The sequence below is a fragment of the Corylus avellana genome, chromosome ca11 (genome assembly GCF_901000735.1).
Source record: "Corylus avellana chromosome ca11, CavTom2PMs-1.0".
In the NCBI taxonomy this organism is placed as follows: domain Eukaryota; kingdom Viridiplantae; phylum Streptophyta; class Magnoliopsida; order Fagales; family Betulaceae; genus Corylus; species Corylus avellana.
Genome location: NC_081551.1, coordinates 9,324,378 through 9,346,482, shown reverse-complemented (window position 1 = coordinate 9,346,482; position 22,105 = coordinate 9,324,378). Strand labels below are relative to the sequence as shown.

Sequence of the window (22,105 nt, the reverse complement as noted above, 5' to 3'; positions counted from 1 at the left end):
GCATCTATTTGTCAAGAACTATACACAAACGATTTAGACAATGAGAATCGTAGATATAGTCCTTACTCAGTTCAATCTCATTAAAATATTAATAGGGACCAAAGCGACTTATACAAATAAATTAAGAATTTTTATTTGGGAGAGTCTAAATCTCACTCTAGCCAGCTTAAAATTTTCTTAAAATCACTGTATCACCAACATTATGATTGTTGAATCCTGATTAGAACTCCAACAAACCTGATGTATTAAACAGTTAATTTGGGTGGAATAAGGACAAGCTAATATTGTCTTTTAGCAAAAGCATATATTAGGATAATCAATTAATATAAAGCATCAACCTTTAATGCCATTTAGCCGCCATAAAAAATAAAAAAATAAAATAAAAAAATCAGCAAAGGGACATGTCACGGTCATGATTTTCTGTACTTATGTCACGACATAATTTCCCTCCGGCACATTCCATTATCATGATGTTACCCTGACATGACATGAATTAGTTATACTATAGTTTTTTTTATCTTTTCTTTTTTGTGTCACGTATTGTTTTATGGTCTAAAAGTATAATTTGCAATTGAAGTGAACAAAATGGTGCTATGTTATGTCATGGCTGTCGTCCGACCACCTGTTATGGCGTAATTACTACTTTTTTTATCTTTTGCTTTTTCTTCTTCTTTTCCTTTATCTTGTGGATCGCATTGACCCCAACAGTCATTCTCATCCCATGCATTATTGCTTACCATTCTCCCAAGAAAAAAACACTAACTAAATTTCCTTCTCCCACATATAAATATCATCAGCTAATCATGACATGCACACATGCACATAAGAAAATATTGGATTTGGACGATTTTTTTTTTTTTTTTTTTTTTTTTAAAATCACTACTTATCTTACTCATTTAATCAATAGTTTAACATTTTTTTTTCACGTGTTTTTGATTTTGATATCATGTTAAATAATTAATTATCCCAAAAATTTAAGCTGATAAGAAGATATAAATTTAATCATTTAATCAATACTTTAACATTTTTATTCACGTGTCATGTGCAACACCTATTTTCTGCTCAAGTAATTCTACAAATTCTTCTTGTTTCCCTACAAGAATGATGTGGCTCTTAAAATTACCATTAGGCTTGTGATTGATCATTATTGAATTTTGATCAAATTGTGATTTTAAAAGCAAATCATTTTTGGAGGGATATAAAAGTGACACAAGAGGGACTTTTAGAATTACTTTTTTTGCTCTAATATTATGTTAAATCATCATTAATCCTAAAAGTTTAAGTTGATAGAAAGATGTAAATTTAATCATTTAATCAATACTTTAACATTTTTTTAACAAAAAAAAAAACAAAAAACAAAAAAACAAAACAAAACAAAACAAAACAAAATCTAACTACTAATTTCTTCATTTGGAAGAATGATTTTGATCCTTATCCCCCTTATACTCCTTTTCTTTCTATTCTTATCCCATCATACTACATGCATGGCAAACACTCTATATATAATAGATGACCAAAAGTTTGAAATCTCATTAGCGGTGACAAATTTTCTTTGACTTGTTTGTTTGTGTTTAGAATCATGTATAGGATGGGAGATGGCCCTAGTACTACTGTCAAACTTCCTCCTGGTTTTCGATTCTGCCCAACAGAAGAAGAACTTGTCCTTCACTTTCTCTTTCCCAAGGCATCACTCTTGCCATGCCATCCAGACATAATTCCTGATCTTGATCTTTGTATCCATGATCCTTGGGAATTACAAGGCATGTTTCTTTTATGTTTATTTCATGTTCATATTTTGTTTTTTGAAGTTTTTTTGGCATATAATTCATGTATGATGACTTGTTTATAGGCAAGGCATTGTCAAGTGAAAGTATATACTACTTCTTCAACAAGGTGACAGAAAATCGAGCCACAAAAAGTGGGTATTGGAAGGAATTGCACATCGACAAGCCTGTCTTCACAAGTGCTGGAAACAAAGTGGGAATCAAGAAATATCTTCTTTTCTTCATTGGTGATGCTCCAGCTGGTTTTGAAACTGCTTGGATGATGCAGGAATATCACCTTTGCAACTATGGGGTGAGCGCTACTTTTTCCTTTTTTTTAATGACGGGAAACGGGAATCCCTCCAATACAAAGTCACTATGTGGACCGACCCTTGTCGGACAAACTCCAGACTCGTGCAAGTAGATTTTGCACTTAAGGGGATTCGAACGTCCTCACTATTTTTCATATGATATATATGGTTTTTGAGTTTAGTTTTAGAGTATAAGATGGCATTCTAATTAACCTTATTTTGGTCTCTGTTTGGATAGGCGTGTAGTGAAGTGGTTGTATGCCGAGTTCATGAGAGGAAGGGCAATCTTGAAGAATGCTTCTGCTACAGTGATGATGAAGATAATGGAACAGAGCTTTCAAGCCCAGATGAAATGTTTCTGTCAATTATGGATGATCTTGATGAGATAAGTTTTGCCCAACTAGTATAGGATTAAGTGTTAGATTAACTAGTTACTACATGTATACGAAATGCAAATCTTAGTTAAAGAATAAATTTGATATTTTAACTAGTTTTTTTTTTTTTTTTCTCTGTACTTATTTTTCTAGTTTCAATTATGGTGGATGATCTTGTTGGTGCAAAATTTCTTATTTTGAAACCTAACAATTAATGATTTACAGAGAAACAAAACCTAGTAATGGTTAACAAAAATACTATATTATGAGACAGAAAATTGAAAGCCTTTTAGAGTGAGAGAGAGAGACAGAGAGAGATAATAGTTAACTAACATATGGTTCATTCTGGAGTGGATAAGTTATAGATAAATTGGTACATTTTTAAGTAGCCATGGTGACTATCCTATCATTAATTATCAGATATTTAATTTCAAAATTAATTATGTTAATTGTTATGAATAGACATTAATTTAAGAGAATACTTGGTATCAATATTTTTTCCACCTCATTTTAAAGATCAACCATTAAATTTGTCGATTTATGTGGACCCCACACAAATTAATGGTGAACCTTACAAATTTAATAATTGATCTATTAAATTTGTAACAGAAATATGGACAAATTATTCACACCAAACATTTCTCTTAATTTAAGTTATGACTAGTTGATTGTACCGGTCAAATTGCTAACAATCATGAATAGTAGATCGCACTAAAAGCATCTTATGATCAAGATCATATTAGTAGATCCTATAATCAGTCATCAAAAAATTAATGCTCCTAAGTACTATTTTGCTCCTTGCAAGGGGCAGGTACTTGTTTATCTTATGTATGTTTTTTTATAATAAGATTTTAGATTAGATGCATGAATTATCTAAAATCTTATTATAAAAAAAACATGCATAGGATAAACGGGTACATGCTAGGTACCTGTTTTGCCAGCCCTTGCTCAATACTATGTGCGCTATCAAAGCACCCCGAAGTACTCTACATCTATTCAAATGCGTGCAAATAAGGTATTTGGACCATGTATCGAGTGTTGCTTTTGAAGCAAGGATTTGGTTTACGTGTTATAGAAAAACTACAACATTTTATCCAAATTGAATTTCAAGTTTTTCATGAGAAAGAAATAGAAAAAAAAATAAAAAAAAATTGAACCATTGAAAAACCTACAATACATATATTGTAGTTCTTCTACAACACCTAAGCGTAATCCTCGAAGCAATAGCTACAATTTCGAGCTACAAAAAAAAAAAAAAAAGAATAATAATAATAATAATAATAAATCACATTTAATGACGTTCGAAATAGTGAGAGTTTTTTTTTTTTTTTTTTTGAAGTGCCACTATTTGGCGTCCTTTTATTGTTCAAGCAACACCATTTTAAAAGTAGTTACTGTCCAACCAACACTATTCATGCATGAATAGTATCGTTTGACCAGTGTTTACTATTCAAGCGTCATTGGCCGAGCGCTTGCCCCTAGGGGACGAGCACTCGCCCAAAGGCGTTCCATGGAATGTCATCTCAGCTCGACGCTCTGCCGCCCTTGTTTTTGGGTCTTACATTCGTTTTAGTTGGACTTATTACTAATAATAGGTTTTCCACAAATTTTAAGAACCCGGATCACTTGGAGGAGTACTCGGAGGGTTTATTCGACCCTTGTGAATTCTAACTCACATAATGCTCATCATTTATTTTCCCGCAGTGCACAACTATTTTGTGTACCAAAACATGCATATTTACAACTCTCACGATAGACACTTTGTTGCACCATGAACTCTATCATTTGTGAAAATGTGTTACTTAACAAGATAATGACATTGAGATTTGTAAAAGAATGCAAGTAAAATACGAACAAGACTAATAGCATCGTACAACATGGTACACCAATACGTGCGGGGATAACGGCCATGGGTTTACTATACATGTTAACTTTATAGTCAAATGTGTGTGTTGTTATATGGGCCTTAGATCGAATGGTTATTTGTGACCGGACAACAATTGCCTAATGGTTGGTCACTACAGGATGTATATCATTAGTAGCGTGGGTCACCCAAGGTCAAACTCGGACGGGCTGCTAGTATTATGGACTATAGCGTGCAATGGTTGGGGTATCGGCAGTGTATTATAGGTCCCTCGAGACAGTTCCAACCTTGCTAAAAATGGATAATATCTCGGGTAGACCATACTTGTAACGCCTTTAAAATTAATTAACTAGTAATTAACTCTATGGTTCGTCTCCCAGCCTTATTCCACTCCAAATAAGACTTAGGGATCTCTACTCCACGAAAGAGAGGATACTAAGCAGTGAAAAATATAAGGTTCTATAAACATTAATCATAACAACCAGAACATCTACCAAAGATCATCAAGTAGCTAAAATCACACAATACAAGTCATCATCTTTACAAGGGATTCATGATATACCTTAATATGCAGACATACATAAAAGCTCTAATTCTACAACACAACTCATAAGTACTATATACTATGAGTACCCGCCTAAGCTTGCAATAAGTTCTCAAGCATCTCCCAGGTCGAATCCTCCACAATAGCCGGAAGCTTCATAGTATCCATCTTCTTCTAAACTATCTATAACCGCATAGTTGTACATATAGAGAAAAAAAGAAAAATAACACAAGGGTAAGTCCGACGACTTAGTGAGTACAAATGCACATGACGTACCCGTCATTAAATAGTGAACTCAGTTGTTTATAAAGCACATGCAATATTATGACAGTTTATCATAGATGTGATATATATATATATATATATATATATATATATATATATATATATATATATATATATATATATATATAAGTAACGATGATAGTTCAACAGTATGTTCAACCCGAGATATTACTCATTCTCAGCAAGGTTAGTGCTATCCTGAGGGACCTATAATACAACATCGGTGCCCCGGATATTGTACGCTACCGTACATAACATTAGTGGCACGATCGAGTCCGACCTTGGGTGGCCCACACCACTAATGATGTTCATCCTATAGTGACTATCCATTAGGGAATGGCTGCGGCATGGTCACGAAACCATTGGATCCAAAGCCCCCCCCACACACACATTTGACCATAAAGTTAACCTGTATAGTAAGCCTATGGCCGTTATCTCGCATGTACTGGTGTACCATGTCATATGATGCAATTAGTCTTATCAGTCTTTTGCATGCATAGTTTTACAAGCCTCATTGTTATCTTATTAATAAACACATGTTTTCACAAAAGAGAGTTCACACTAGTTCCAAAATGTATTTCATGAGAGTTGCAAAATATGCATGTTTTATATATATAAAATAGACGTGCAATGCAGGAAAAGTAACAATAAGCATCCATGTGAGTTTGTACTCACCTGGGTCGTAAGGCTCCTCCATGAAATTCTCTTGAGGCTCTATAACCTCGAATACTAAGAAAAGACCTATCATTAGTTCTAAATCCAACTAAAACTAACTTAGAACATGAAAACAGAGGCTATCGGACGATTGGCCAAAGTGGCGTTCCCTAGAACGCTTCTGACCATATGTCCGGGCTCGTGGCCATATGTCCACCCAGAAGGCTCGTACGTCCGGTCTCGTGGTTGTACGTTTGCTTAGAGAGTTTCAAATAGAACCTCATTTGGTTCAACCGTATCCTCCCAAACTGGTTCTAAAGATACCAAAAAGATTTCTAAGACCTCCTATCTCAAAACAACGTCTCCATGCAATACAAAACATGCTAAATCAAGATAAACTACTAAATTGCCAAGATTAAAGCATAACCTAGCAAGAAACTCGAAACCAATAACTGAGCTAGCAATTAAACAACATAATAGCTAAGAAACGAGCTAAGCTTAAGGATATTACCTCCTTGAAGCGAAACTTCAAGAACCTCCTCTCTTCTCCACAAAACACACAAAATCTCACAAAACACACTCTCACAATCGCCATTGCTTGGGCCATCTTCAAGTAGAAGTGCTTCCAAGGTTGTGCAGGAGGCGAAGGCATGAGAATTCATGGACTTGGTCCAGGGAAGGATGTTGGTAATTGAGTACGCCGCAAGGTTTCTTCAGCTGTCAAGGTTTGGCATGTACCTCATCCCGTATGAGGAGAAGAAGGTGAAGAAGTTTGAGCGGGGTCTAAACACCTGTATTCGGACCATGATGACCTGCTTCAACATCAGCAATTTCTCCCACTTTGTTGACCGGGCTTCGATCTATAAGCAGAATGCGGTGGAGTTCGTGGACCAGAGAGGAAGACTTAATAACCTAGTACTTCATCTAGAGGAGTTGGGCCAGTTAAGAGGATGGCAGTGGGAAGTTATCCACCTAAAGGCCACAAGCACATGCCCCGAATACCTCTCAGGCCCAGCAGCAGAAGGGTCAGACGCCGGAGTTGTGCCGGAAGTGCAACAGGGTTCACTCGGGACTCTGTAGGATGGGTGTGGGGACTTATTATCGGTGCGACCAGTTTTTCCATTTCAGCAAGGACTGCATGGACAAGGCCGTTCCTTAGTCAGGGAATACTCAAAGGCCTTTGACTCCAGCACGAGTCTACTCGCTTATTCCGAGAGAGATGGAAGGGGAAACGGAAGTGGTGAGAGGTGTTGTCCCTATGCTTGGATTTGAGGCTTCAATTTTGTTTGATTCAGGGGCTACCCACTCTTTCGTATCTATAATATTTGTAAGACTGTCTAGACTTCTAGTACCAACTTTGGAATTCAATCTTACTGTAACTACCCATGTAGGCAAAACTGTAGTTTGTAAGTGATAAGCACCGAATGTTGCACATTCAAGCCACTTAACTCGCATATGATAATTCCTTAACATTTTTATTTGTTTGATTTTGTGTTATTTTAGTGTTTTCAGGTTCTTAGGGAGAATACAAGAAAAACCATTGATTTTGCGCTTAAAGCACACTTTGAGAAGACCTAGCACATGTCTCAGTATTTTGACCATAACTTTCCGCTTGGGTATTTGATTGAGGTGAAACTAGTAGCAGTGGAAAGCTAACTCAAAATGCTACAAATCATAGTGAAACACAAATTTCCTAATTCGGACGTTTTTGATGCCAAATTGCCTCGCAAGATCAGAGCATAAAACAGCCATGTCACAAGTGGGATCGAACGCACCATAAGTGGGATCGAGCATACTCGGGCTCCCAGGTTGTAGAAAGTGCCCAAATCTACCCTGGAGAAGGTTTTTAGTCTCCCACTTGGACTGGGAGACTGACTTATAGTTTTTTTTAGGGTTTCTAGGGTTGTTAGGGTCTCCTACTCCTTATAAATAGGCCTCTAACCATTGAAGAAAGACACGCTACTGCCTAGTGCAAAAATTCAGCAAATAGTTATTGGAGGCTTAGCAGAGTCATGAGCGGCTAAAACTTTTCATGGAGTATTGATGTAACCGTATCCAAGCACGATGGTTTGATTGTATCTTAATTTATAGATTTTCAGTTTATGCATGTTGGTTGTATAATTATGAGGATTGCTACAATTTGATATTGTTCTTAATGTTTAAATGCAATTGTTCTTAAATTCTAAAATCAATGCTGGTGAAATTCATAGCTTGTCTTAGAAAGTCTTTTACTTTTATTAAACTCAAATTATTCTTATTTTTTGTGATTATGGAGATGATGGTTATACAACGATTTTAATTGACATATGATAAAGAGGATTAGATAGGCCATACTTAGAAAAGACGGATCGTACTACACCCTAGTTTAGTGTAATTTAGGTAGACGGTCTTTGCCAACCAAAGATGAGTTGTACTATTCCATCGATTGTCTGAATCTTATTAAAGAATTAGATAATCCATACCTAGGAAAGACAGGTCGTACCGCATTTTAGTGGTTAGGTGGACGGTCCATACCAATCGAATATGGATTATACTTATTCTTTAATAAGGTATTTTCTTCTTGTTTATTTATAACATGCATAGAATGAATTTCTTGATTAAATATGATTAACCATTGATGTGTGGATAGCAGTGAAGTCAATACCTTACACTCTCTTTGTTATATTTCAATTTTCTTTTATTTTTATGCACTTTAGTTATAAAACAAATCACAAATCTTTTCTTAAGTTACTTTTGATATTGATAAACTTGATAACAATTCCTTGTAGTCCTTGAGGTTTGACACCCTCAATATAGCCTTATCATACAGGGATTCGTATTATTGCGAGTGATATTTTATCATTGCTTTAAAAAGACCACATTAGTAAGCGTGCAGTTTGTGGATGCCCTGTAAGCATATGTGGAATAATACTTTCCACAAACTTAGTTATTCTCCCTATGAATAGTTACGATGTTATTCTCAGGATGGATTGGCTAACGAAGCATTCTACGGTTATTGACTGCGCTCGGAAGGAGGTTGCGCTTAGGTTGTGGAGAGAAGGAGAAGTCATGTTTGATGGATTGCGAGTGAGGTCTTTACCTCCCACTATTTTGGCCATTCGGGCCAGGAAGCTTATTCTTGGAGGAGGACAGGCGTTCTTGGCATTTGTCATCGCCCCGGCGAAGGAGAAAGAGAAGAACTTGCAAGACATCCTTGTGGTGCTGGACTTTCCAAATGTCTTCTCAATGGACTATGCTGGATTGCCACCCCAAAGAGAAGTGGAGTTTGGAATCGTGTGCATGCCAGGCACCAATCCTATATCAAACCATATAGGATGGCACCGTCGGAGTTGAAGGAGCTGAAGGAATAACTTCAGGAGCTATTGGATAAGGAGTTTATCTGCCTTAGCTCATCAGTGTGGGGAACACTAGTGTTATTTGTGAAGAAGAAGGACGAGTAGATAAGGATGTGCATCGACTATCGTGAGTTGAACAAGGTCACAATTAAGAAAAAGTATCCTTTGCCAAGGATTGATGACCTATTGGATCAGCTGCAAGGAGCGCATGTGTTGTCTAAGATTGACTTGCGCTCAGGCTATCACAAGTTGAGGGTGAATGTAATGCCCCAAAAACTAGCCTTGACTAGCCTGGCAGAGTTACTGGCAATTACCTCAATTTAACAGACTAGTGGCTAAATGGGGAATTGCCTCTCTAAGCAACATCAGAGTTAATGCGGTGAAATAAATTTGAGAAATTTATAAATCATTACAACAACAAGTATAATCTTCAAATTAAAGACATGGAGCAACTAACAGTAATATAAAGTAAACCTGATAACAACATGAAGATCTTAAAGCAAATTTTGTAGTGGCAACCGTACCACTCTTGGGTTCTAGAAACAGGCTTCTTAGTAATAACCGCGTAAGTCTAACGACTTAGTAAGTAAACCTCGCGATGGAGTATGACATGAGTCCATTATTATTAAGCATAAATAAACGTGCAGTTTTGGTAAACATTGAAAAGAGGTGTTGTCAACATTAATACGCCATAAAAGTATTGTTTGATTAATAAAATGGTGGTGTACTCCTAGAGGCAATCACCTAAGTATTTTAATGCAGAAAACTAATGCTTTATAGGTCATAACTATCATATATGGTCTACCTAAGATATTACTCCTTCTCAACAGGGTTAGCGTTGTCCCGAGGGACCTGTAATACAATGTCAGTGCCCTAAACATTGTACACTACTGTCCATAACACTAGCAGCCCAACCGAGTCTGACCTCGGGTAGCCCACGCTACTAATAATATACGTCTGGTACTAACCAATGATAAATGGTAAAATATACATATTTTAGCCCATTAATTTACATTTGTTAAGTTCTTAGCCTTGTTCTTTTGTGATGTTTTGCTTCATATTTGTGTTTTCTGTCTTTTTATAGGGTTTTGAAGAAAAATAAGTATTTTCGGCAAGTTCCACACTTCAAAGACAATTTTGGAAAGTTGGAATGCATGGGACCTGAGATCAAGCGCAAGTCACCTAGGATTGAGCGCACACGGCAAGAATTGAGCGCAGGCTTGCGCTCGAGCACACCGCACCTAGGATCGAGCGTACTTGTGCGTTGGAGAAAAATTAGAAATTTGGTTTTCAAAGTCCTACTTGTACTAGGAAATAAACCTCCAATTTTATTAGGTTTTCTAGGGCTTCTATGTTTTCCTAAGCCTATAATAGACCTCTAAGCATTTAGGAAAAAGTGTAGAGAACCAGACACAAGCTCTATAAAAGAACTGAAGGCTAGATCAAGAGCAGTTTGGGTTTTTCTTCTCTTCCCCTTTTATTTTATTTTTTATGTAGTTAGTATTTTAAATAGGGCTAGATTGAAGCCCTAATCATGTCTCTTTAAGGCTGCAATATTGGTGTATTTGCTACAATTATCTTTTGGGTGTTTAATTTGATTACTTCCTATTTACTTGAATTCTTCATATGAATGTGTTTGATCATATGCATGTGCTTGGATTTATGTTATTTAAGTCAATTTGGATGGCCAAGTCCTAGGCTTAATAAAGTAACAAAAGAACCCCATCACAGGTTCTTGGGCTAATCAACATCCCAACCGGGAGTAGATACCATGCCCTATGCCTTGTGTGATTGTCAATTTCCATGGATTTATACTTCCTTAAAGAACAACTTAGTAGATACCATGCTAAATCCTTTGGAGAAGAAAAGAACAAGAGTAGATTCCATGCCTAGTTCATTGTTTAGGAAAATCAATAGCCTAAGGAGTACATACCATACCCTTAGGTTGACAAACATTGGATATCTGAAGATAATTGGAATATTGGCATATTGTTAGTCTTATTTGAATATGGTTAATGGTGGATTTGAAAACCCCAATCTGTTGAGTGCCAAAATATTCATATTTTAGACATTAAACCTATATGTGTTAATTCCTTAGTGTTGTTAGTTTATGTCATTTTATTCATTTTTTGTATTTTCTGTGTCTTTGTAGGCCTTTGGAAGAAAAGGAAGAAAACTTGGAAGTATTGAGATTAAAGAGCAAATTTGGGAAAAGTTGGAGGCTATGGCAGTGTGATAGATCGCAGGGGACCTGCATTTGAGCGCACTACAAGCGGAATGACCAGATGAGTGCAGGGCGTGCGCTCGACTAGTCATTTCGCTTGTTGTGCGCACACAAGGAGACTCAATTGCAAACATGTGATCGAGCACACATGGGCTGTGATCGATCGCACCCGTGCGCTGGAGAACAATGAATTGCGGCTAGAATGCCCTTTCCTTCATATTTGGGTATTCCATGTACCACTTGTAAAAGAACAAAACCTTATGAATTTTCTAGGTTTACTAGTGTAACAAGGACTTCTAAAGGCCTATAAATAGACCTCTTAGCTTCTAGGAAAAAGTGTAGAGAAAGAGGCACAAGCGCTGGAAAGGAATTGAAGGCTAGATCAAGAGGAGTTTGGGTTCCTTTTCTCTTCCACCTTTTATTTTTGTTATGTAGTTTATATTTTCATTGTGGCTAGATTGAAGCCCTAATCATGTCTTTTTAGGATTTCAATATTGGCACCTTTGCTACAATTATATTTTGGTGTATTTAACTTGATTAATTCCTATTATCCTGATTTCCTTATATGTGTTTACCTGATCAACATATGCATGTGGTATGGACTAGTTAATGAAATCAATTTGGATGACCGAGTCCTGTGTTGAATAAGAGTAACAAAAGAATCTCACATCAAGTTCTTGGGTTAATCAACATGGAGAACTGGGAGTATACACTCATGCCCTAAGCCTCATGTGTTTGTCGATTTCCACAGATTTATACTTTTTTAAAGAACAACTTAGTATACACCCATGCTAAATCCTTTAAAAAAGAAAAGAATTGGAGTATACACTCATGCCTAATTTGTTGCTTAGGAAAATCTATAGCTTAAGGAGTATACACCCATGCCCTTAGGTTGGCAAACATTAAATATACCGGTATGATTGGCGCATTGTCATATTGTTATCTTAATTAGTCTGATTAGTAGTGGATATCAAAACCCTAATCCTTTTTAGTTTTAGTTTATCTTTTATTTTATTTCTTTATTTTAATTCAATTGTGACAATTGAATTTTATATGTTAATTAAATAGGAAATCACTTCTAAACATAATTTAGCAATCCTCGTGGGAATGATCTCGTATTTGCCTACTATACTATCGTTTGATCGTGTGCACTTACGAGTAAAACGTACCAAGTATTTGCCTATTAATTTAGGTAGGTATTTGGCACAACATAATCCTTTTTAGTTTTAGTATTTCTTTTATGTTATTTCTTTATTTTAATTCAATCTATGACAATTGAGTTAATTCTGTTAATTAAATAGGAAATTATATTCTAAGCATAATTTACCAATCCTTGTGAGAATGATCTCGTAGTTGCCTGCTATACTATCGTTTTGATCTTGTGCACTTGCGAGTAAAACGTACCGAATATTTGCCTATTAATTTAGGTAGGTATTTGTCACAACAACCAACCACTAGGCAATGGCTGCGCCAGTGACAAAACAACCATTGGATCCAAGGCCTATATAACAACACACATATTTGACCATAAAATCAATTCTATTTAGTAAGCACATGGCCATTATACTGCACGTACCAGTGTATCATGTCATACGATGCATCTTACCAACTAGTTATTAAAGCAGTTACCAAGTTATTAGAAAAATGTAGACATGTTCATATCATACTCGTGGTCAGTCAACTGGCATATCCCATGTTTTTAAGGAAAGTGTTCGTAAGTGTTTACTTACCTCGTTCGCTCGCTCAAGTACTCTAACTTCACTAATCCTTACTATAACGAAACACAACTCATTGTTATAAGCAGTACTAGAGAACTCTACGAGATCCCATCTAATGAAAAAGGCTGCTAAAACCTTGAACCACACAATTGGGGTTGAGGGGACAGGTGGCCTGCTCTTTGGGCAAACGTTTAGCCAGAGGGTAAGGCTCGACCAGAAACCCCCAAAAATGCGTTCTAGGCTTCTATTTGAGGCTGTGGTTTGGTATTTTCCTTCCTTGGCTCAAAATAAACACATATACCACGAGAAAACACAACACACAGAATCAAAGAGGTGTTTAAAAGCCTTTTGAAAACATTTCTTGATCTTTTTAAGAAAAAGGCATATCCAGGTGCAAAAAATCTTATCATGCAACTTTTAAAGAGAAAAAGGGTGGTTGAAAGCTTTTCAAAATCGTTGTTGGTTTTGCAAGAAAATGGGTACAAGAACTTGTTATGGCATCTTTAAAGCCTGTAACACTAAGAGAGTAGTAACAATAATTAGAAAAGCATAAAAGGATTAAGAAGTCACCTTAGAAGATTGCTAGAGCTCCAAACCTCCTCCTTCTCCAAGAACATTCACGAACCTCACAAACTTTCAAAAATCAATCAAGTAGGGTTTCTCTAGGGCAATAGGGGCTGAAATGAGGGTTGAGGGTCGTATGGGGGTGGGTTTATATGGGGAAAAAGCTAAGGGCGCTACAGGACAAAATTTAAAAAGGTGCGAGCGCTCGTGTACTGTTAACAACGGGTTAAAAATGCTTTTTAGGTGTACGATTGGGTATTGTCCAATAGTCTGAAAATTGGTCAACAGGTGTTCGCATACTATTGTAGCGAGCGCTCGTGTATTGTTCACAAAAGGAAAAAATGCTCAGATGTACAATTGGGTATTGCACAAGGGGATTGCACTGTTCATGCGAGCGCTCGTGTGGTCCCTAGGCAAGCGCTCGCACCTGGGACAAGAGTGAGTGCTTATGTGGTGTAACAACCCCAATGGGCAAATCAATTAACTAGTAATTAACCCTATGGTTCATCTCAGTCTTATCCCTCGCAGGACAAGACTCAGGGATTTCATCCTTTCTTGTCGAAACGAGAAAATCTTAGCAGAAGACTTTTGAAAACTATAGGAAATAGAGAGTAGTAAATTTAAGATCCACACATGTACCAGAGTAAATATAAATCCTCATAATATAAAGATCAACAGATTAAATCCTAGATCTAAGCTTAAGTAGGGCTAACGAGATCAAAATCTCGATCATATCATCACTGGCAGTTCCTCCATCAACAGATTAAATCCTAGATCTAAGCTTAAGTAGGGCTAACGAGATCAAAATCTCGATCATATCATCACTGGCAGTTCCTCCATCCTTCCATATAGACTTCAACCAAACCAGGTCTATGTCCTAAAAAATGACCTGAATCAAGTCCAGAGCTATAACCCAAGTCGGCTCTGACGGCATCCTCTTCTAGGGTAGCTAAACCGCGCAGATATTCGTAATGATAGGGAAAAACATAAATAAAGAGAGGGTAAGTCTAAGACTTAGTGAATATTAATGCAAATAATGCCCATGCCAGTTTAGTAATGAACTCCATTTTCATAAGGCAAGAAACAATTCCATATGACAGTTTTTATCAAGAATGTGGTATAGATATATGATATATGCATATGATATAGAGTGACAGTCATAGTTCAACAGTGTGGTCTACCCGAGATATTACCCATTCCCAGCAGGGTTGGTACTGTCCCGAGGGACCTGTAATATAATGCCAGTGCCCCAGCCATTGTACGCTACCGTACATAACACTAGCGGCACGACCGAGTCCGACCTTGGGTGGCCTACACCGCTAATGATGTCCATCCTGTAGTAACCTAGCCATTTGGGAATGGCTGCACCAGATCACAAAACCATTGGATCCAAAGCCCACATAATACTCATACATTTGACCATAAAGCTAACATGTATAGTAAGTCCATGGCTATTATACAACACGTACCGGTGCACCATGTCATACGATGCAAATTATCTTGTCTGTATTTTACAAGCATGCTTTTACAAGTCTCACTTTCTTAACATATTCAGCACAACGTTTTTCTCAAAATGCTAGAGTTCATGTGCCACAAGTATAAATGTGAGAGTTACAAATATGCATGTTTTCGGTACATAAAATAGTCGTGCAGTGCATGGAAAATAACAATGAGCATTATGTGAGTTAAAACACACCTAGGTCGTATAATGTCTCAAAGTATTCCAAATGATTTGGGTTCTCGAAATCTGTGGAAATCCTTATATTAGTCCTATTTCTATCAAAACAACTCTAAAAGAAGAAAATAGGAGCTATTAGACGGCTGATTAAAATAAAGTTCCCTGTCACACGCTGGGCCGTATGTCTGGGAACGGGACCATACGTCCTTTGTGATATCTCACACCGTATGTCCGGCTGCAAGACCGTATGTCCGCTTCGAGGTTTTCAGGGAGAACCTCATTTTGTCCACTCATCCTCCTATTCTCCAGAACCAAATTCTAAGGCTAGCAATGGGCTTCATAAGGTCTCCTAACTCAAAACAACGTCTCCAAGCAAACGAAATCATGCTAAGTCAAGACAACGCCATTCTAACAAGATTTAAAGCATAACTAAAGCTAAAGCTAAACTAACAACTCAAACAACAACTAAGACAATGTTTACGTAGCATAACGACGTAAAAACAAGCTAGGCTTAAGAGTGTTACCTCCTTGAAGCGAAACTTCAAGAACTTCCCTTCCGTTGGCACCAAACACTCACAATCTCGCAAAACACTCACAAAAGGGTTCCTGGCAGCTTGGGGGCGAGAGAGAGGTGTGAAAAATTGAAGGGGTAGGGGAGTATTTATAACTTAGGGGCTCTAACAACTCTCCAGAAAAGCAACAGACATCCGCCAACCCTAGCGTACGTCCGATACTATTTCCACAGTGGTTCAAAGGCTCCCTCGTACATCCAAGTATTATCCAAAGGGTATTCCAAAAAGTAGTGTATGTCCGTATGGTCCCGCATACGTCCATTCACTATTTGCATAGCGTGCGTACGGTGGTCTCCTGCGTATGTCCGAACTACAAACAGAAGCGTACGTCCGATAACCCTACTGTACGTCCGATCCAAAAGTCCAAATTACCCTTCTAGTGTCCTTAGTGACCCAAGGCCCAAATTATCCCCCTAACTAAGCTACCTAAGTTTAGTTAATTATTTGTGTCACTACATGTGGTCCCGGGGCGAGTGTTAGGCCAGTGAGGTTATTTTTGGGGTGCTTGCTTCTAAAAGTCCTCAAGGGGTTTGTGTTATTTGGAAAAGGTTTAGGTCTCTTGGTTTAAGGCTTTGTTTTAAGGAAAAATTAACCGTTTAAGTAAGAAATTTATAACTTTATAACGGGTGTGTTGTTGAGGTATTACAGTGAAGGAAGAGTACATTCCTAAGACAACGTTCAGAACTCGTTATGGACATTATGAGTTTTCAGTCATGTCTTTTGAACTAACTAATGCACCAGCTATCTTTATGGACATGATAAGCAGAGTCTTCCGTGACTACTTGGACCAGTTCACCGTGGTTTTCATTGACGACTTCTTGATCTACACAAAGACGCCAGAGGAGCATGAAGAGCATCTACGAAAGGCATTGGAGAGGCTTCGAAGGGAGTAGCTTTATGCAAAACTCGAGCAGTGCGAGTTTTGTCTGAATAACGTGTCTTTCTAAGGACACATGATTTCAGGTAAAGGTGTAGCGGTCGACCCAGAAAAGGTTAAGGCGATAATGGAATGGATGAGATGAACCATAGTATTTGAGATTCAGAGTTTCATAGGACTCGCTAGTTACTACCAACGCTTCATTGAGAGATTCTTGAAGCTGTCAGGACCACTTACTATGCTAACTAAGAAGAACGCTCGCTATGTTTGGACGGACGAGTACGAGAAGAGTTTTCAAGAGCTAGAGAAGCGCTTGATAACTGTTCCTATGTTGGCTTTACCTACGGGATCTGATAATTTTGTAGTGTATAGTAACGCCGCTAAGAAGGGATTAGGCTGCGTACTAATGCAAAATGGCAATGTTATTACCTATCCTTCACGCCAACTAAAGACTTACGAGCAGAATTACCCTACTCATGGCCTGGAGCTGGCAGTGGTCATGTTTGCTTTGAAGATCTGGAGGCATTACCTCTTGAGCGAGAGGTGCGAAATCTACACGGACCATAAAAGCTTGAAGTACTTCTTTACTCAAAAGGAGCTCAACATGAGGCAGAGGAAGTGGCTGGAGCTAATCAAGGATTATCATTACAAGATCAATTATCATCCTTGCAAGGCTAACGTGGGAGCAGACACGTTGAGTAGGAAATCAACGGTGGAGCTTGTTGCGCCAAACACACACGTAAATTAATAGGCAAATATTCACTATGTTTTACTCACAAGTGCACAAGATCAAAACGATAGTATAGCAGGCAAATACAAGATCATTCCCACAAGGATTGGTAAATTGTGCTTCGAAGCAATTTCCTATTTAATTAACGGGGTTAAAACAATTGTCACAAATTGAATTAAAATAAAAGAAACACTAAAACTAAAAAGGATTAGGGTTTTGAAATCCACCACTAACCATACTCAAATAAGATTAACAATATGCTAATATTCTAACTATCTCTAGATATCCAATGTTTGTCAACCTAAGGGCATGGTATCTACTCCTTAAGCTATTGATTTCCCTAAACAACGAACTAGGCATGGCATTTACTCCTTAAGCTATTGATATCCCAAAACAACGAACTAGGCATGCTATCTACTCGACTTCTTTTCTTCCCCAAAGGATTTAGCATGGTATCTACTAAGTTGTTCTTTTAAGGAAACATAAATCTATGGAAATCGACAACCACACAAGGCCTAGGGCATAGTATCTACCCTTGGTTCCCCATGTTGATTAGCTCAAGAACCTGTGATGGGGTTCTTTTGTCACTTTATTAAGCCCAGGTCTTGGTCATCCAAATTGACTTAAACAACAAAAATCCAAGCACATGTATATGATCAAACACATTCATGAAGAATTAAAGTAAACAGGATGTAATCAAATTAAACACCCAAAAGATAATTGTAGCAAAGCCGCAAATATTGCAACCCTAAAGAGACATGATTAGGGCTACAATTTAGCCCTAATTAAATTACTAACTACATAACAAAAATAAAAGGGGAAGATGTTGTGCAAATATCTACCTAAATTAATAGGCAAATAATTGTACGTTTTACCCGCAAGTGCACAAGGTCAACATAGTAGTATAGGATTGAAGTACGGGATCATTCCCACGAGGATTGCTAAATTCTGCTTAAAATAGATTCCTTAAGTAAAACAAAACAAAGATTGATTTTTATTTAATAATAATAAAAGGTAGGGCTTTGATATCTACCACTAATTATATTTAGATAATATAACAATATGCCAATGCTTTGATCATGTTACGTATATCTAATGTTTATCAACCTAAGGGCATGGGTGTATACTCTAACTCTTTTCTTTCTTAAAGGATTTAGCATGGGTGTATACTAAGTTGTTCTTTAAGAAAGCATGGTTCTATGGAAATCGACAAACACATGAGAGCTAGGGCATGGGTGTATACTCCAAGTTTCCCATGTTGATTAGCCCAAGAATCTGGTGTGTATATCTTTTGTTACTTTTATTAAACCCAGGACTCGGTCATCCAAATTGATTTAACTAACTAATCCATACCACATGCATATGTTGATCAGGCAAACACATATAAGAAATTCATAAACTGATGAAAGCAGGAATTAATTAAGTTAAATATCACAACATGATCATCACAAAGGCCCCAATATTGAATATTAAATAAACATAATTAAGGCTTCAATCTAGCCCTACTAAGTAAATTAGTTACACATGATTTTGATGTTAAACATCTTCATAATAAAAAGAAAGGAAAAGAATAAACCCGAAACTTGAACTTGAAGAGCTCCAATTCTTCTCCTTGAAAATTGTGTTTCTATTTTAGAGGTTTAAGGATCTATTTATAAGCCTTAGGAATACTCTAGAAACCCTAAAAACTGTAGGGTTTGAGCCCTAGTTCGTACAACGTTACAAAACCCTAGAAATTACACTTTCCATATTAAGGCTGGCGACCAACTTGCTAACCACGCACGGGTGCGCTCGATCACAGCCCGTGTGAGATTGATCGCAGGATTGTGATCTATCCTGTTGTGCTGGGCACTCGATCACAGGTGCCTTGCACTTGTGGTCTTCGCCTGTAGTGCGCTCGATCGCAGCTCCCCTACGATTGATCGCACTACTAGAGCCTCCCATATTCTTCAAAATCGCTCTTTAAGTCCGAAACTTCTAAGATTACTTCCTTTTCTTTCAAGGACATATAAAAACAAAGAAAAAACATAAAAGAACTAAAATGGCATAAATTAACCAAAACTAAAGGATTAACACATGTAAGTTAAGGGCTAAAATATGAATATTTTGGCACTTAACACACCCCCAAACTTACATATTGCTAGTCCCTTAGCAATACAAAACTAAAAACTAAATGGAGAACAAAAAACAAAAAGATAAATCCATCTTTTATGGGATGTACGATTGCATTTAGCATTTGCAACAAGCCTTTTAAATCTCTAGGAATTCCCTAGAGGACGAGTGAAGTCTCGTGATGGTTTTCCAGGAATGTTACCCACAAACATCATGCACAGTTCATGTTACCCGAAAAATTAAAGTATCACTTCAAGATCATGATTTTTATTCATTAGCAAGCTTAAAAAAAGATGAACTCCATCTTCACAATGAATTGGAATCTCAAAGTTCAGTTACTTACAAAGGATATGCTAAAACATCACAAGTTTGAAAACAGTGTAAAGTGAACTAGTATAAAATTATGAAGCTTCTAATTATTTCCAATGTGCAATGTCTCCATATCTCAAAGTTCACTGAAATCCCTATTAGAATGAACAATGCCATATTTCTTTTTCTTCTTCTTCTCTTTTCCTTTTTTTTTTTTTTAGGTCAAGTTGTGCAATATGTGGTTCTCTTAAGCTTTCTAATTGACCCATGTGACGAGTATTAAGTCAATGACTTCAAAACCAGATGGTTTTAGGGCATTAGGTGTAGAGACATCCCTAGGACTTACTAACTCGAGTAAAAAAGGCTACAAAACCAAACTAACCATGACATTAATCAAATCAAAAATTTTCACCTTTTGATGTGAACACTCAATGCTTTGAGGCAAGAAGTCTACTTACTCAGTGAAAAGATTATCAATGATTTTTTTTTTTTTTTTTTTTTTTTAACATATATATGCCAAAGTATCCATCTACTAAATCATCAAGTTTCACCCAAGACATAGAAACACACACATCAAACTTCATGTCATACCTCACAAATTATGTGCTAATCTGCTTGTGTGATTAGATCAAACATGTGATTTCTCAACTGTCCTAAGCAAGTAATCAAACTAACAAATTCTCTCATCAGATCATTGATAAGTTGTAAAATATTCATATTTTTAGCCCTTAACTTACATGTTTTAATCCTTTGGTTTTGGTTAATTAGGTCATTTTAATTCCTTTTTGTGTTTTTCATACTTTTGTAGGCTTTTGGAAGAAAATGAAGTAAATCTAGATGATTTGAGCTCGAAAGAGAGAAGATGGAAAATTGGGAGCTCTCTGACACTGTGATCGATCATAGGGTACCTGCGATCGAGCGCAATACCCGAGAAGACAAAGCACAATCCAGGCTAGGAGCGATCGACCACATGCCAAAAGAGGATCGATCGCAAACCTATGATCGAGCGCACACGGGTTGCGATCGATCACACCCATGTGGAAGAGACATATCAAGTGGCGACCTAATTGTCATTCTTTCCATATTAGGGTTTTCCAACTCCCAATTGTAATAGGTTTTGAACCCTACAAAATCCCTAGGTTTAGTACTTTGTCAAGGACTTCTAAAGCCTATAAATAGACCCTTAAGCCTTTAGAATAGGTAGGCTTTGTAAGGAGAAGAAGAGGAGCTCTTGAAGTTCAAGTCTCGGGTTTATTCTTTTCTTTCCTTTTCTTTTATTTATGAAGATGTTTAACATCAATTTTATGTGTAGCTAATTTAATTAGTAGGGCTAGATTGAAGCCCTAGTTATGTTTAGTTAATATTTCAATATTGGCGCCCTTGTGATGATCTTGTTGTGCTATTTAACTTGATTAATGCCAACTTACATGAATTCCTCATATGTGTGTACCTGATCAACATATGCATGTGGTATGGACTAGTTAGTTAAATCAATTTGGATGGCCGAGTCTTGGGTTTAACATAAGGAACAAAAGAATCCACACCGCGATTCTTGAGTTAATCAACATGAGGAACCGGGAGTATATGCTATGCCCTAGGCCTCATGTGTTTGTCAATTTCCATAGAACATATGCTTTCCTAAGGAACAACTTAGTATACACCAATGCTAAATCCCTTAGAAAAGAAAAGAGTTAGAGTATACGTCATGCCTAACTCGTTGCTTAGGGAAATCCATAGCCTTAGGAGTATACGCCATGCCCTTAGGTTGACAAACATTAGATATGCATACCATGATCAAAGCATTGGCATATTCTTATATTAGCTAAATATAATTAGTGGTGGATATCAAAGACAGTCAATCTTTGTTTTACTTAAGGAATTTATTTTTAAACATAAATTCAGCAATCCTCGTGGGAATGATCCTGTACTTGCACCATATACTACTATGTTGACCTTGTGCACTTGCAGGTAAAACGTACAATTATTTACCTATTAATTTAGGTAGATATTTTGCACATCAAGTTTTTGGTGCCGTTGCCGGGGATTGCGGCGAATTTTTGTTTAAAATTATTTTCCTTTAGTTGTGTTATTTTAATTTTCAATTTAGTTGTTATCAAAAATCAAAAAGATTTTTCCTTTTCCCTAACTTTTCTGTTTTTTTTTTTGTTTTAGGTTTCGGATTGGCATTCTA

At 37.0% G+C, this 22,105-nt stretch overlaps 2 protein-coding genes across 2 annotated transcripts; both read left to right on the top strand.

Annotated features, from left to right (window-relative positions):
* The first annotated feature begins 1,510 nt into the window (after positions 1–1,510).
* LOC132166478 (NAC domain-containing protein 104-like) lies at positions 1,511–2,564 on the top strand. Its single transcript, XM_059577296.1, has 3 exons — positions 1,511–1,760; positions 1,850–2,076; positions 2,313–2,564. Exons 1-3 carry the CDS (start codon positions 1,580–1,582, stop codon positions 2,481–2,483), a joined length of 579 nt encoding a protein of 192 aa, XP_059433279.1. The 5' UTR covers positions 1,511–1,579; the 3' UTR covers positions 2,484–2,564.
* Positions 2,565–6,455: 3,891 nt separating this feature from the next.
* Positions 6,456–16,779, top strand: LOC132165024 (uncharacterized). Its single transcript, XM_059575535.1, has 3 exons — positions 6,456–6,871; positions 8,759–9,081; positions 16,535–16,779. Exons 1-3 carry the CDS (start codon positions 6,456–6,458, stop codon positions 16,777–16,779), a joined length of 984 nt encoding a protein of 327 aa, XP_059431518.1.
* The last annotated feature ends 5,326 nt before the right edge of the window (positions 16,780–22,105 follow it).